The sequence below is a fragment of the Simochromis diagramma genome, unplaced genomic scaffold, assembly GCF_900408965.1.
Source record: "Simochromis diagramma unplaced genomic scaffold, fSimDia1.1 OVJJ01000309.1, whole genome shotgun sequence".
Lineage (NCBI taxonomy): Eukaryota > Metazoa > Chordata > Actinopteri > Cichliformes > Cichlidae > Simochromis > Simochromis diagramma.
The window spans coordinates 88,019-102,500 of NW_024387313.1; the positions used below are offsets into that span (position 1 = coordinate 88,019).

Genomic DNA, 14,482 nt, shown 5'->3' on the forward strand with positions numbered 1-14,482 from the left:
TAATTTCATCAGTGCAGCTTGCTGCTCGAAACATTACCAAGTATAGTTTTGATCTGTGCAGGTTAAAACAGATGCTGTAAAGTCTGTTTGGAAGAACTGGTTTCCTTTGTTAGCGTCGCTGCTGCACGATCAGCAGCACTGACTGGATGCTTTCATTCATTTTTCAGTCCCTTTCCTGTGAATGTGAAATGTCTTAAACTTTGAGGGAAATATTTGGCACAAATATTTAGAATTTGGTGGTCAGAGGGGGGCAATGCTACTGTGACTTTAAAATACTTGGCACTGACTCAAACATTAATTGTTCATTCTGGGTTTCAGGGCAAGCTTTCTCTTCCTAGATAAAAGTGAATTCGGTGCAGATCAGGTCATGTTAATTATGCTGTGTGTGCGCCTGCTTGTTTGTATTCAGGCACTGATGAAGAGGATCAGGGAGATGACATGCTGCTGCAACACAGGATGGACTTCTGGTGGTTTCCTCACATGTGGAGCCACATGCAGCCTCACCTCTTCCACAATGTCAGCGTTCTGGCTGAGCAGATGAGACTCAACAAGGTCTTTGCTCAGGTGGGCAACATTATTACACTGGGCAGTCTCACAATATGGAAGCTTGATTTCCTGCAATAAAACAAAAACAAAAATACAGCAGATTACAGACAGGGAGATGCTGCAGTTTTGAAAACAATTCCGCAGGTGCATCTGATCGGTTACACCGTTCTGTCATTTTGACATGTCACTTCACATTTCAGTGAATATTCTTCACTGCAGCAGTGGTCACGTATAGTTTTACATGATATAGCAGTATTTGTGATGCATGTCAAGTGACTTTTCTAAATGCATTTTGTAAATGTTCTTACCAGTTAGCTGGTACCAGTCAAAACTTTAAACATGTTCACCTGTACATAATTTTGACAGCTGCTTTGATTAGAGAAGCAACATCCTGCATGTAGATATGAGGATGCATCCACAGGTTTATACAGATAGTATCGGACAGTGTGACTCATTTACTTTACTTCAGACACGTGAGCCGTCTCTAATGTCACATGCTGCAAGATCCTGGTTGATTCTGTCTTTGTCCAGGAAAAATGAACTTAAGTGCTATAGTTCATTGATTGTAAATGTACTCAACTTTTAAAAATTTGGGGAAAAAAAACCATTTAAATAGACGTGCTGTTGTCTGATGTAATAATTTTAGAGACAGTTAATTTTCTTTAAAATTGAGAAACAGTTGAAGTCTCAAGCTAACTTCAAGAAAGAGGCAGAAAATGTTTTTCTGCGTATATTTCAGATCAAACATTTGATTATATGACAAGATAACACAACTAAACACAAAATGCAGGTTCTAAATGAAGGTTTTTATTATTAAGGGGAAAAAAATCCATATCTACATGGAACTGTGTGTGTGGGGGAAACGATTGCTCCCTAAACCTAATAACTTGTTTGGCCGATGCTGCCGTAACATGTTGCTGCTAAGGATGCCCCGAGCGTGAAAGTGGACCCGAATGCAACTTCAGATGGAGGCACAATACTTGGTTTTCTAACAAGACTTTATTAATGAACAGCAAGTGAAATATACTCGGAAGCAAAGAACATGAAGCGTGAGCCAGAGCGAGAGTCGGGGAGTGGGTTTTCAAGTTTTATTGTCATATACAGATAAACAGTTTAACATTTACCTGTAATAAAATTCTTGTGTCCCTCAGCTTTACATGTACATATGGAAAGTGTACAGGTATATTAAAGAAGGACAATAACAATAAAATAATACTTTAGTATTTTATTATTATTAAATATTAAGAAAATTTGAAACAATTGTTTGGTATTTACAGTTTGTGCAAAACTGTGTAGTGAGGACTTAAAGCGGTTACAGTGACAGTGTATAGAGTCCAATAGTTGTACTGAGTGTGTAATGGTGTGTGCAGAATGTCAACAGTTCAGAAGCCTGATGGCTTGTGGCTAGAAACATTCTCTGTGTCTGCTAGTGTGGGTCTGAATGCTTCTGCACCGCCTGCCGGGCGGCAGGAGTGTGAAAAGTCTGTGGCTGGGATCAGAGGGTCCGCTGCGTCTTCCTCATGCAGTGATGTCTACAGAGATCCTGCATGGCTGGCAATTCAGTCCTGGTGATGCGCCGTGCTGATCTCAGGTCACCAACATGGTGTGACAAACTCAGATCCTCGGTGATGTTGATGCCCAGGAATCTGAAGCAGCTGACTTTCTCCACCTCTGCTCCTTCTATGGGGGTGTGGCCTCCTCTCTGTAGTCTCCTGTAATCCACAATGAGCTCCTTGGTTTTGCTGACGTTAAGCAGCAGGTTGTTGTCGCGGCACCATGATGTCAGGGCTCTCACCTCTGCCCTGCATGCCGTCTCATCTCCATCAGAAATGCAGCTGGTGATGATGGTGTCATCTGCAAATTTGACGATGGTGTTGGAGCTGTGTGTTGCTGTACAGTCGTGGGTGAACAGGGTGTACCGCAGGGGGCTGAGCACACATCACTGGGGGGCACCTGTGCTGAGTGGAAGTGTGGATGCGGTGATGCTGCTGATCCGAACCACCTTTGGTCTGTCTGTCTGTCAGGAAGCCCAGTATCCAGCTGTGCAGGGAAGAGCTGATGTTCAGGTCACGGAGTTTCATGACATGTCTGGATGGTATGATGGTGTTGAAGGTGGAGCTATAGTTAATGAACAGCATCCGCACGCATGTGTCTTTTGTTTTTTTTTCTGGTCCAGGTGGGGGAGGGCAATTGCTATTGCATCATCTATAGATCTGTTGTAGGCAAACTGGAGTGGATCAAGTGAAGCAGGGATTAAAGATGTGATGTGAGCTTTGACTATACGCTCAAAGCACTTCGTAGCAATGGCGGTGAGTGCTACAGGGCGATGGGCATTTAGGCAGCTCAGATTAGTTTTCTTAGGGACAGGGATGATGGTGGTCCTCTTAAAACATTTTGGGACAGCAGACTGGAGCAGGGAAAGGTTAAAAATGTCTGTGAAGACGTCTGCCAGCTCGTGGGCACACGCTTTGAAAACACGACCTGGACTGTTGTCTGGTCCAGGAGCTTTCCGAGTGTTTACTTTTCTGAAGTATTTACATACGACTGCCTGAGATATCTGAAGAAGGCAGCTGTCCTCTTCCAGCAAAAGCTCCTGAGATATATGTTTATCAAAGCGTGCATAGAAGGTGTTAAGCTCATCAGGTAGAGAAACGGTTACCTCCCTCACTCTGCCGCTGTTTCCCTTGTAGTCTGTGATGGTCTTCAGACCACTCCACATGTTCATGCTGTTGGAGTTGCTGCAGCAGAGTTCCACCTTTTCTTTGTACTGTCTCTTGGTCGTCTTTATTTCTTTTCTGAGCATATACTGGGATATTTTGTATTCACCTGGGTATCCCAGATTTAAAGGCTGCGGTCCGCGCTCTGAACGCTGCACAGACCTCTCTGTTAACCCACGGCTTCTGGTTGGGGTAAGTTCATACATTAGCCCTCAGTACAACATCATTAATGCATTTGTGGATAAAGTCTGTTATGTACTCAGCGTAATTGTTGATGTTGTTGTCAGCGGCAGACTGGAAGACTTCCCAGTCTGTGATGTTGAAGGAGAAGTGATCTGATTTGCCAAAGCTGGAGTATAATGGAGTCCCACAGCTTTAGAAATGGCTTTATAACCTTTTACAGACTGAGAGCTCTCGGTTACTTTGTTTCTCATTTGTTCGTGAGTTTCCTTGGATCGCAGCATAAACTCCTTCATTTATTAACTGCATTTTGTTCTTACTTGTTATATTTGTCTTATATTTAAATTTGTTTGAACTGAAACATTTAAGTGTGACAAACACAAATCGGAAAGGGGGCAAACACTTTCTCACACCACTGTACATGAAAGCTGGTTTTTGGATTTTGGTGCAACTCTGGTATCTAAAGGCGTGTAGACTGTATTATAGAGCATTCATATAACAGTCTTCTCATCATACTGACCACTCAAAGTACTTAACAGTACAAGTCACAGCTGGTTTTCCCTTCTTTTTTTTTTTCTTGTTTTTTCTTTTCGTATCTAAAACATTGTAAAAATCGTGACTTGGTATGACTAAGTTCACTGTATCTGCTTGCCTCTGTGTGGGGCTGTAGCTCAGGAGCTAGAACAGGTCAGCTACTGACCAGAAGGCTGGTGGTTTGATCCCTGGCTGCCTCAAGCTTCATCCCAAATATCCCTGGGCAAGATACTAAAGCGCTTAAAGTATAGAGGAAAGTGCTTGTGTGAATGAGTGAATGTGGCATGTTGTATAAAGTGCTTTGAATGCTCCAGGAGAGTAAAAAAGCTCTATATATGAATCAGTCCTTTTATCTTTTTTTCTCCTTTTTTTTCTCTTGACTACAACTGTTTCTACCTGTCTGTCACCTGCTAACTCCATATGCTGTCTTCTTACTGGTAAATGGATTCTGTTTCTTATATAGCGCTTTGCATTTCTACTCGCCCGGAGTGCTCAAAGCTCTTTATACAACATGCCACATTCACTCATTAACACAAGCACTTTCCTTTATACTTTAAGTGCTTTCTGACTAACATTCATACTTCGATGGATTCATCAGAGAGCAGCTTGGGGTTAGTATCTTGCCCAAGGATATTTAGCATGAAGACTGGGTGAGCCAGGGATCGAACCACCAACCATCCGATCAGTAGCTCTACCTCCTGAGCTACAGCTACCCCTTATTCTTATTGTACCATTCTCTCTCCAGGAGCATGGCATCCCAATAGATATGGGCTATGCAGTAGCTCCACACCACTCTGGGGTTTATCCAGTTCACAGCCAGCTATATGAAGCCTGGAAATCTGTGTGGGGAATCAAGGTGACCAGTACAGAAGAATACCCTCATCTAAGGCCAGCTCGATATCGACGTGGCTTCATCCACAATGGCATCCAGGTCAGTCCACAGTCTTTGTTCTTTAATAACACATGTAATTTTCTTCACACAAACACATCTTTCAGCCAAGATGATGTGATGTGAACTTTTGAAGGTTTTTGTGTTAAAAAAGTACAAGCTATCTGTTAAAATGTTATATTTTGAATGTTGTATCAGTGAAGTCTGTAGTATTTCTTAAGGCTCTGAGTGTTGGCAAGAGGTTTTTTGCTGGCTTAATGGTAACTAATAACAATTTGCCGCTGATTACACTGAAACAGATTTTCAAAGTCAATAGCTAGAAAGTTTCATTTGTGACCAAGTGACACTTTCAGCCTCGGCTTACTGCAGGTAAGTACTGTCACAAGACTACCATCATTGCCTTACAATGGGCTTTTCACTTAGTTTCATAATTATGAAAATGCTTCTTTTCATGACAGTTTCATATTATCCATCAGTACCATTCACAGAGAGCTGGGGAAAGGCTCCAATCAAACCATTGTTAGATGGAGAAAGATGTACCCTTAGGCCCCCTCTTTGGTTCACAGATGGTTTTTCTCTTTTCACATAAATGGCCTCCTTGACTCCTCCAAAACCGACATTCCTATTAGGGCTGGGCCATATTATACCGTTCATGGTAATAACGGTACAATGTTAGGCAACGATAAGAAAATGAAATATCGCGATAGAATATGGGTAAAACGCCCATGCGCAGTGCCTTTGTTTTCATACGCACATGGCAAAAAAGCATGGCGGCAACGGAGAATGAGAAGGGAGAATCAGAATCAGAATACTTTATTGATCCCTGGGGGAAATTATTGAAAGCGGATTGTTGAGTGAAATGGATGAACCAGAATTGGTTTGTAAAAGTGGTGCAACTTCAGTGATGTCGAACTGGTTTGGTGTCCGTCAGATACACGACAAAGCACTTTTTTTTTTGTAGAACATGCAAGCGGGCCGTCGTTATTGTCGTGTTTGTCGGACTAAGGTGCTCGCAAATCTGGAAGTAATCTGGGTCCTAAACTCCCTCCACTTCAGGTCCCAAAGTCAAACGAACACTGCGGCATCACTGAGAGTTAAAAACTGTCTAAATTCTGTCATCTTTAATAAAACGATCGGCATTGCTGCTTTACCAGGTGTAACTATGAAGTTTAACTTCCAGGCGTCCATGAAAGCAGAATGTATTACATGTAACGGAGTTAGAAGTTAGCTTGCAAGTTTTGCTAGTTACCTAAGCATGATATAGCATGTTCTGACTGAGAGATTTCTGAAAAAATTCAAACGTACAGCTCTGCTATCACTTCCAACATAAATGAAGACAGAAAAATAAACAGCATGCAATCGCATGGCAGGATGCTATACATGGGCCAAACTTCAGTCAGGAGAACAACTGAGATCATTCATCCACAATACAAGGTTAGTCATTAATATCCTGCAACAACATGGGAATAGAACAGCTGCGAGAGAATTCAGCATTAATGAATCAATGTTACGGAAGTGGAGGAAGCACAGTTTTTGGCTTTCCCCATATTTCAAAAGTGCTTCATCTCTTTGCTGTGACTGTCGCCCGGCATAATTTGCAGATGATAATGGTTGTAGCCACTGCGATGCTTTCGACCAAAACAGGCGCAGCTTGATGACATCATCAACATGCGGTAGAGCGGTATAGTCAAAATCTCTATCGTTGGCCAAATTTATATCGTTTCTATCGTATATCGTTTATATCGCCCACCCCTAATGCAGTGGATATTATACATGGTTATGCTCAGGATATGTCAGCCCATTTCTACTGGAAATGCCTTTTGGTTAAACTTTCAGCAAGGAATTTGCATTTGCACTGTAAAATTTTTATATAGGTTTAATGCACATAAAAAACAGCTTCTTGTGTAAGTGAAAATAAATGGATGGTGTTTTTTTGCGCTAGTAAAGTTGTGGAGTTGTATTTTGTCTCGCATCAATTATATCGTCAGTTACATCGTTATCGCAAATTTTCAAATATATATCGTGATAAATATTTTTGGCCATATCTCCCTGCTCTAACTCCTATATTTGAAATATAGATAAGATAAAATTACAAGAGCAAGACATACTTGGTCAGTGTTGAGGTTGGTCCTGTTATTGAGGGTGGAGACATCTCTTATAAATGACCTCCATTGCTTGCAGTTGGCCATTTATGTGAAAGGAGCAGCTGTGGCTACACTTGGATAAGTGAAAAAGTTTCCTACTAAAAACACATGATGCTGAGAACACAGAGGAACAGAATCAACTTTCTGGGGTTTCCTTACCTAGATGATTGACCAATCAGAATACTTTATTAATCCCTAAGGAAATTATGTATATATCCCCAATATTTAATGCCCTATTTGTTCATTTCAGGTATTGCCCAGACAAACTTGTGGTCTATTCACCCATACAATCTTCTATAATGAATACCCAGGAGGTTCAAAAGAGCTGGACAAGAGCATCAGAGGGGGAGAGCTCTTCCTCACGGTCCTCCTAAACCCTGTAAGAAAACCTCCATGCACACTACAGCTGTTGGCTTGAGACTGTCTAGCACTCATGTTTCACATGTGTCAACTTTACATGAGACTTGAGTGTCTGAAGATTTGGCCTGGCTTTACACAAAGGTCATTCCATCTTCAGTCAAGTTTTAGAAAATGTCCTGCTCGACCTCCAATTTGCATACAAATTTTAGAGTCCAAAGTTTGGACATCTATAATGAGTGCTGTGAAATTTCAGATTCATTTTTCAAATAGTTTTCAAGATGTATATTTTTTGAAAAATGGTCCATCAAACCAGTTTCAATCTAAATTTCAAAAAACAAATGGAGACAGTTTCACAGTACTGTAAACTAAAGCATGTAAAACTGTTTTTTAACATGAAAATGTTTTTGACAGCAATCATTGTAAATGTTCACATTTTCTACCATCTAGTTTTTATGCAACTTGGACACGCAAAAGGCTTGGTTGATTTCAGATGGACTCACCCTGTAAAATTAAAAGTGTTGTCATTTTTACCCCACTCTTTCTACCCCACCCACTAAGAGTGGGTGTCACTTCCACCCCCTCTTAGTGACCTTGACCTCAAGGTGAAGATCAGAGGTCAAGTTTTCTGAAACTCTTGTCATTGCAATAACTAAAGACCAAGGTGATGTAGCAGGTTCAAATTGATACCGTAAGTGCATATGCTAAAAATCTCGGACGAGTTTGCGTCTCAGTGAGCTCAACTTAAAGGTCGAGGTTAAAGTATTTCCTAAACTTGCCCCATATTTCCAATGAGTGTTTCACCACAGAGTTGAAAGTGGAGAACCAAGTACAGCCAGAAAAGATGTACTGTTGTTGCTGTGTAGTTCCATAGTCACCCAGTCAGAAGAGCCACTCTGAGTGAGGTACAAGTACAAAAACACCAGACATCTTATGTTAGTGGCCCAATAATAAAAACAAAAATTGTTGAAGTGTTGAAGCCCCCCCTTCAGTTTTAGGCTTTTGAAGATTGGTCTTGGGTGTTTACCTTCCCATGTGTGAGGTGACAAAACAGAATGCAACACATTGGAAAAAAAATCTTAGAAATAAAAATGGGTAGAGCCTGGAAGAGGTATAAAAATAAATAAATCAATTTAAAAATTGGGGTAAAATAGTCATTTTTAATAACGTCCTTAGAAAATGGTGTCCAGTGGGTGAAGGACCGCTTCAATTGGTTTAGCAGTGTAATCAGATTCTTGTTTGTTTGTTTTTTGGTGCCTGTGTGTGTTTGTTTGTTTGTTTGTTTGTTTGTTTGTTTGTTTGTTTGTTGTTGTTGTTTTTTAAGGGTTTTTTTTGTTTTGTTTTGTTTTTTTAACCCTTAAGGGCAAGTTAGTGAAGTCTAACAAACTTGCTTTACTACTTAAGAGGAAAAGCTTACTTTTATTGAGGTTCAGTTTATACCCTGAAAGCAGATTTAATGTTTATTGTTTGTCTGCTACAACATTGGACTGCCTCAAAGGGAATGCTCTGGCTGATCAGTATAGAAATCCCTTGTCCTTTAACCTGGAAAAGCACTGGCCCCTCCACCGTGAAAAGAGACTGCATTGTAAAACCCCCTGATGTGGGTCTCCTGCAGGAAAGCCACATCACTGTTATGGTGCTTAATAACATGGAAGAAAGCTTTCGCTGTCTTGACTGGATGATTTAAACCTTTAACATTCCAGCTTAGAAAGTTTAAATGCTGACTAATCTGATTCCTAGAGCACAGACATTGTGCACACTCACCTTAAATGATAGAACAAACAATTAAACAACAGATGCGTGTTAGTCCAGAACAGGAAAAAGAAGATTGAGTAGATGTGTAAGGTTCTTGGCAGTGACACCCCCCCCCCCCCCCCCCCCAACAAAAATGGCTCCCAAAAAACAAGCACCAAGCTCTTCTAACTAAGAAGTTGCAGACTTAACCATTGCTTATCATTTACTTAAGGTTTTTTCTTCAATTCTACTAAGACAAAATAGGATGAGAAAGATTGATGATATTAACAAAATAAACAAGATGGTTAAGACACGAGAATAAGGGGATAATGGAGAAATTTAGTGGATATAACATGCAGTGTGTGATAGTAAATTCCCAATGTCAAACATTTTAATCAAAATTTGAAATTCGAGGGAAAAAGTAAAATTTAAAGTTGGCAAAGTTTGTCAGCTTTCTTTCTTTATTGTCATTATTCAAATATAATGAAATTATTGAATACTTTCTCACATGGTGTAAAAAGAATTTAAGTAACATAAAATGCTAACATGTAATAAAAAGTGAACACACACACACACACACACACACACAATTAAAAATGAAATTAAAATAAAACCTTAGGATGGCAGTGTTATAACATATTTTTAACTTTCTCAATCCAGATCAGTATCTTCATGACCCATCTGTCTAACTATGGCAACGATCGTCTGGGTCTGTATACATTTGAGTCTTTGGTGAAGTTTGTCCAGTGCTGGACCAACCTCAGGCTGCAAACGTTACCACCAGTCCAGCTTGCCGAGAGGTATTTCCAAATCTTTCCTGATGAGAGAGACCCGCTCTGGCAGGTGGGTTGATTCATGATTTTTAAAACTTGAGAAATCCAGTTTCTGTTTTCACTTCACTGTATACACAGTCACCTAATCACTATAAATCATTAAATAAAGCAACAGTTAAAAGACAGCTTCACAACAAAGAGTGTTTTTTTTTTTTTTTATTGTTATATTATGTTATTGTTTTACATACATTTTATTGTATTGTTTTATTTTAGAAATGAAAAAGTCTTCATGCATTTTCTTTTAAGTTAATAGGTAAAAAAGGCATAAGTGCCAGATTCATGATAAGTGCAGTAATTCTATGCACAAGGAGTTTGATGTAAGGAAAAACAGTGAATGTATAATTATAGTTAAAGCATCTAGTTTAGGGGTTTGTGGGGTTTTTGTAAATACACATTAATTGCACCTTTGCTAATAACCTGATCAGTGGATTTTTTTCCCTGACTACGGTGTGTAATATGTAAAATTTAAATTCATTCATGATTTCTAATCTTAAAAGTTTAAGTATTACATCTAAAATCTACCTTACCTACCCTTTTCCCCCATCTTTTGTACAATTTGGAAATTGAAATGCCTACTTCAAGATTTGGGTGATGTGGGAGTATGTGACGAAATGATAAACAAAACCATTCATGTCCCTTTTATTTATTTAAAAATGTAACGTGTATAATATCTGTAATGTAAAATGTAAATGTAACTTTCACCCGTCATGGAAGATGACACACTGTGTGGATTTTTTCTTTTTTCAGAACCCTTGCCATGATAAGAGACACAAAGATATCTGGTCTAAAGAGAAGACCTGTGACAGATTGCCAAAGTTTCTCATCATTGGACCACAAAAAACAGGTATAGATTCCTCTCATCTGTCTTATTTAATTCTCTGTTTTCATTATTTTAATTGTCTTGTTTGCTCAAAGGTACTACAGCACTTCATTCATTCCTGAGCATCCACCCAGCAATCACCAGCTCCTTCCCCAGCCCTACCACCTTTGAGGAGATCCAGTTCTTCAGTGGCGCAAACTATCACAATGGGATTGACTGGTAAAAACACATACACACCCTGTTCACTGTGTACAGAGCCTTAAAGGAAAGTCTGGATCTGTGCAGCGCTGCCATGACTTGTGTGCATAAATGTAAATGCGTAAATGTCCCACATTACTTTTTTTGAAATAATCTGCTGTCCATTTTCATTTTAGTATGACATTCCCTGTTTGGTCTTTAACAGACAGCAGCTTTGTTAGTTTGTTGCCCCACATAAGCAGAAGATGGATGGATGGGGAAATGGACTGAGGCAAAATGGAAAACCGTTCTGAAGTCAGATCAATCCAAAATTGAAAGTCTTTTTGGAAAACCTGAATATATTCCCCAGACTTATGAGGAGAGGGACCCTTTGGTTTATTATTGGGGGAACATTCGCTCCCATCCTGATGATGTGCAAACTAGATCGAACAACAAACAGAAGCGGTGGATCTTAAAATTGGACAGTGCAGAGGCCTGTCTAATGCCAATTTGGGAGCTGCTACGGCAAAAGCCTTGTGCCCTCGGCACATCCAAGAGCAATCGGGAAGGACAGTGCAAGTGCAACAGTTCTGAGATGGGCAAGGCACATCTCAGAGGAAAGAAATAAAAGAATTTAAAAATGAACCCTAAAATGGGCGGGCAGCCAGTGGAGTGAGTATAAAACAGAAGTAATTTGCTGTTTTCCAGTTAAGTCATACTTTTGCACCAGCTGAAGACGAGGCAGGAAGGACTGGCTAACACCTACATAAGTTGCAGTAATCCAATCCAGAGTTGTGATAAAGGCATGGATTACTGTTTCAAAGTGATCTTTCAACAGTTTTTCTATTTTTGCCACTTGTTTCAGCTGAAAGAAGCTGGATTTCACCACTGCAGCTATTTGACTGTCCAATCTAACTGTCCATCATAAAACCCAGGTTTGTGACTGGAGGCCTTAGATACTGTGCCCACCAGGACCAAACACAATACTTAGAGTTCGGTCCTCCTGCACCGTTCAGCGCATTGGGTGGCAGATCTCTGCCAGCGTAATCGATCAGCTGCGGTTGCTTCGGCCTCATCCCAGGCGCGTAAATCATCAATGAAAGTCCTCCGCCATGTTGTACGGGGGCAGCCTGGTTTGCGTCTTCTGTAGGGTGGGGTCCATGTGGTGGTGATCTTGTGCAGTCGGCACGGGAGTTGGGGTAGAATGTCATGGAGGGGACATGTGGCGGTCCGGCAGTGGTCTTCTTCATAGGTGACATGGTCCCGGTAAGAGACCCGTCTTAGCCATCACTGTTGTGGACCAACAGTGAGCAGTGGCCCGTCAGCAGTACTGATTCTGCTCCATGAAGAGACTTCAAACCAGACTAAAACAAGCCAAGGATGTTTGGTTTTTTTTTATTTAATTACATTTATTTTATTTTATTTTTTATTTAAAGGGACTTCAATTTGCTATAAACATTTATCTAGAGAATTTTTAAAAGAAAAGAAAGATTGGAAATGGACCCGAAGTTGGATAACACACTGGGATCCAGGCCAGGTTTTTTCCATCTGTGGTTGTTTTAAAGCTTTTAGGAACCACCCTTGAGGAAAAGGCTAGTGTTAAAAACAACAAGAACAAATGTGCCTAAAACAGAAAGAATTAAAGAATCCAGGTGGGATTCGTTTTAGACTGTCTGGTTTTGAATGGAGACACTGACTCTGATATCGTTTGGCAGGTGGAATAAAACTAGAAGCTGAGCCCCAAAGTTCTGATCAAAGTAAGCAGAGAAAAGCGTAGCAGTGAATGCAAAAAACACAGGCGTGTGATCTGAAAACACTGTTTGAAACAGACACATCGTGAGATAAAATGAGCTCCAGTCTGTGTTCATGTTCTTCTGTGGGTCCGGACAACCACTGCGTGAAGTTAGCGAGTCAGTTAATGCTGTCAAGCCAGCGCACATGTACATTAAAATCTCTAATCATTAGAGCTTTATTATATTTAGGCATGATTTCAGCCAATAACTCAGAAGAGTCATTTGCAAAGTCCTTTGTGTATTTAGATGGTTAATAAATCACAGTACAGAACACTGGGCGAGAGCAACCCAGCTTAGTTCAGAGCTGGAGGAAGAGGATGCCTGAGACAGCTGCTTACATTTAAGAAAAACATTTGGAGCCAGATTAAACCAAAAGAACACAACAACATTCCTCTCTCTAAAGCCCAGTAACTGCTCTCCTTCAGTCACAGAAGTTAAAAGAAGAGGCGTTGATACACTGTCCAGCTGCTGAAGACACGTTGTTGCCATCAAATTCAGAATGACACTAGTGATGGGAATTGCTTTGAGTCAGCACCATCTCTAAGCAGCATGTCAAAGACATTGCATTCATGCAAATTAATTACATGCTGAGTGGTCAAATGTTTGCTCATGTTGGAGCTATTTCCACTCTTTGTTGCGATCATTGTTGCGTCGTTACTCAAAGTAATTATTACACACATTACACAGAACACTTTTCTTAATAAGTAATGTTACTGTCTAACAATATAAACCTACAGGGTACAGCCCCACACACTAGGAGTTGGTTTCAATAATCGATTTACCGATTCAAATCGATTTTTAAATATAAATGTATTTAGCCAGAAACGCCAGAATCTCGGGTTAAAGACAAAACTATTTCAACAACCACCAAACAGCTAAAACAGCAAACGAGAGCAGGAAAACCGATTCCACACAAAGACGTTGTGTTGTCTTATAAATTGGACACTTTTATATTAAGAAGCAACACACAACTGTAAAAGCTGCTCAGTTTAAAAATATTTCTTTAAAAAAAAAAACACATTTCACCTCAGTACAGTTGTGTAATGGTGTGCGTGTGTGTCCTCCTCAGGTACATGGACTTCTTCCCATTCCCTTCCAATGTCAGCACAGACTTCATGTTTGAAAAGAGTGCCAACTACTTTGACACAGAAGTAGCCCCTAAAAGAGCTGCGGCCCTGCTCCCCAGGGCCAAGATCCTGGCAGTGCTCATTAACCCGGCTGACAGAGCCTACTCCTGGTACCAGGTGAGAATGCTCACAGTGAGGCTGCAAAGGCGTTTTTATAGCATTTCAAACCCTCTTTAGTGTTTGTGTGTGTTTCGTTAACTACAGCACCAGAGGGCTCATCAGGACCCTGTAGCCCTTAACCACACTTTCCATGAAGTAGTTACAGCAGGCGCCTCAGCCCCCAGGGATCTGCTGGCCCTTCAGAGACACTGCCTTAATCCTGGGGCATATGCTATCCACCTGGACCGCTGGCTGCAACATTACCAAGCCAGCCAGGTAACACACACTGCAGCTGCTAACATGCGCATTCAGTGGCTGCTGCGAATACATTGGAAGATGGTTGTAGTTCTCTCAGGCGTTGCTGACACTCTTTCTCTATAATTGTGTTTAGCTGCACATTGTTGATGGGGCGCTGCTGCGGTCCAACCCAGTACTGGTGATGGAGGGAATACAGAGATTCCTTGGTGTCACCCCCATCTTCAACTACACCCAGGCTTTAATGTTCGTAACACTCCTACATATAAACATGTAT

At 40.7% G+C, this 14,482-nt stretch overlaps 1 protein-coding gene across 1 annotated transcript in view; it reads left to right on the forward strand.

The window, feature by feature from the left end:
- ndst2a (N-deacetylase/N-sulfotransferase (heparan glucosaminyl) 2a) overlaps positions 1-14,482 on the forward strand; it is a 35,122-nt gene that overhangs the window by 17,187 nt on the left and 3,453 nt on the right. The window contains exons 5-13 of the mRNA XM_040005077.1: positions 410-564; positions 4,723-4,908; positions 7,261-7,389; positions 9,762-9,944; positions 10,682-10,778; positions 10,850-10,973; positions 13,794-13,968; positions 14,056-14,226; positions 14,342-14,451. Coding sequence (XP_039861011.1) covers positions 410-564; positions 4,723-4,908; positions 7,261-7,389; positions 9,762-9,944; positions 10,682-10,778; positions 10,850-10,973; positions 13,794-13,968; positions 14,056-14,226; positions 14,342-14,451 — 1,330 coding nt within the window. The remainder of the gene's footprint in view (positions 1-409; positions 565-4,722; positions 4,909-7,260; positions 7,390-9,761; positions 9,945-10,681; positions 10,779-10,849; positions 10,974-13,793; positions 13,969-14,055; positions 14,227-14,341; positions 14,452-14,482) is intronic.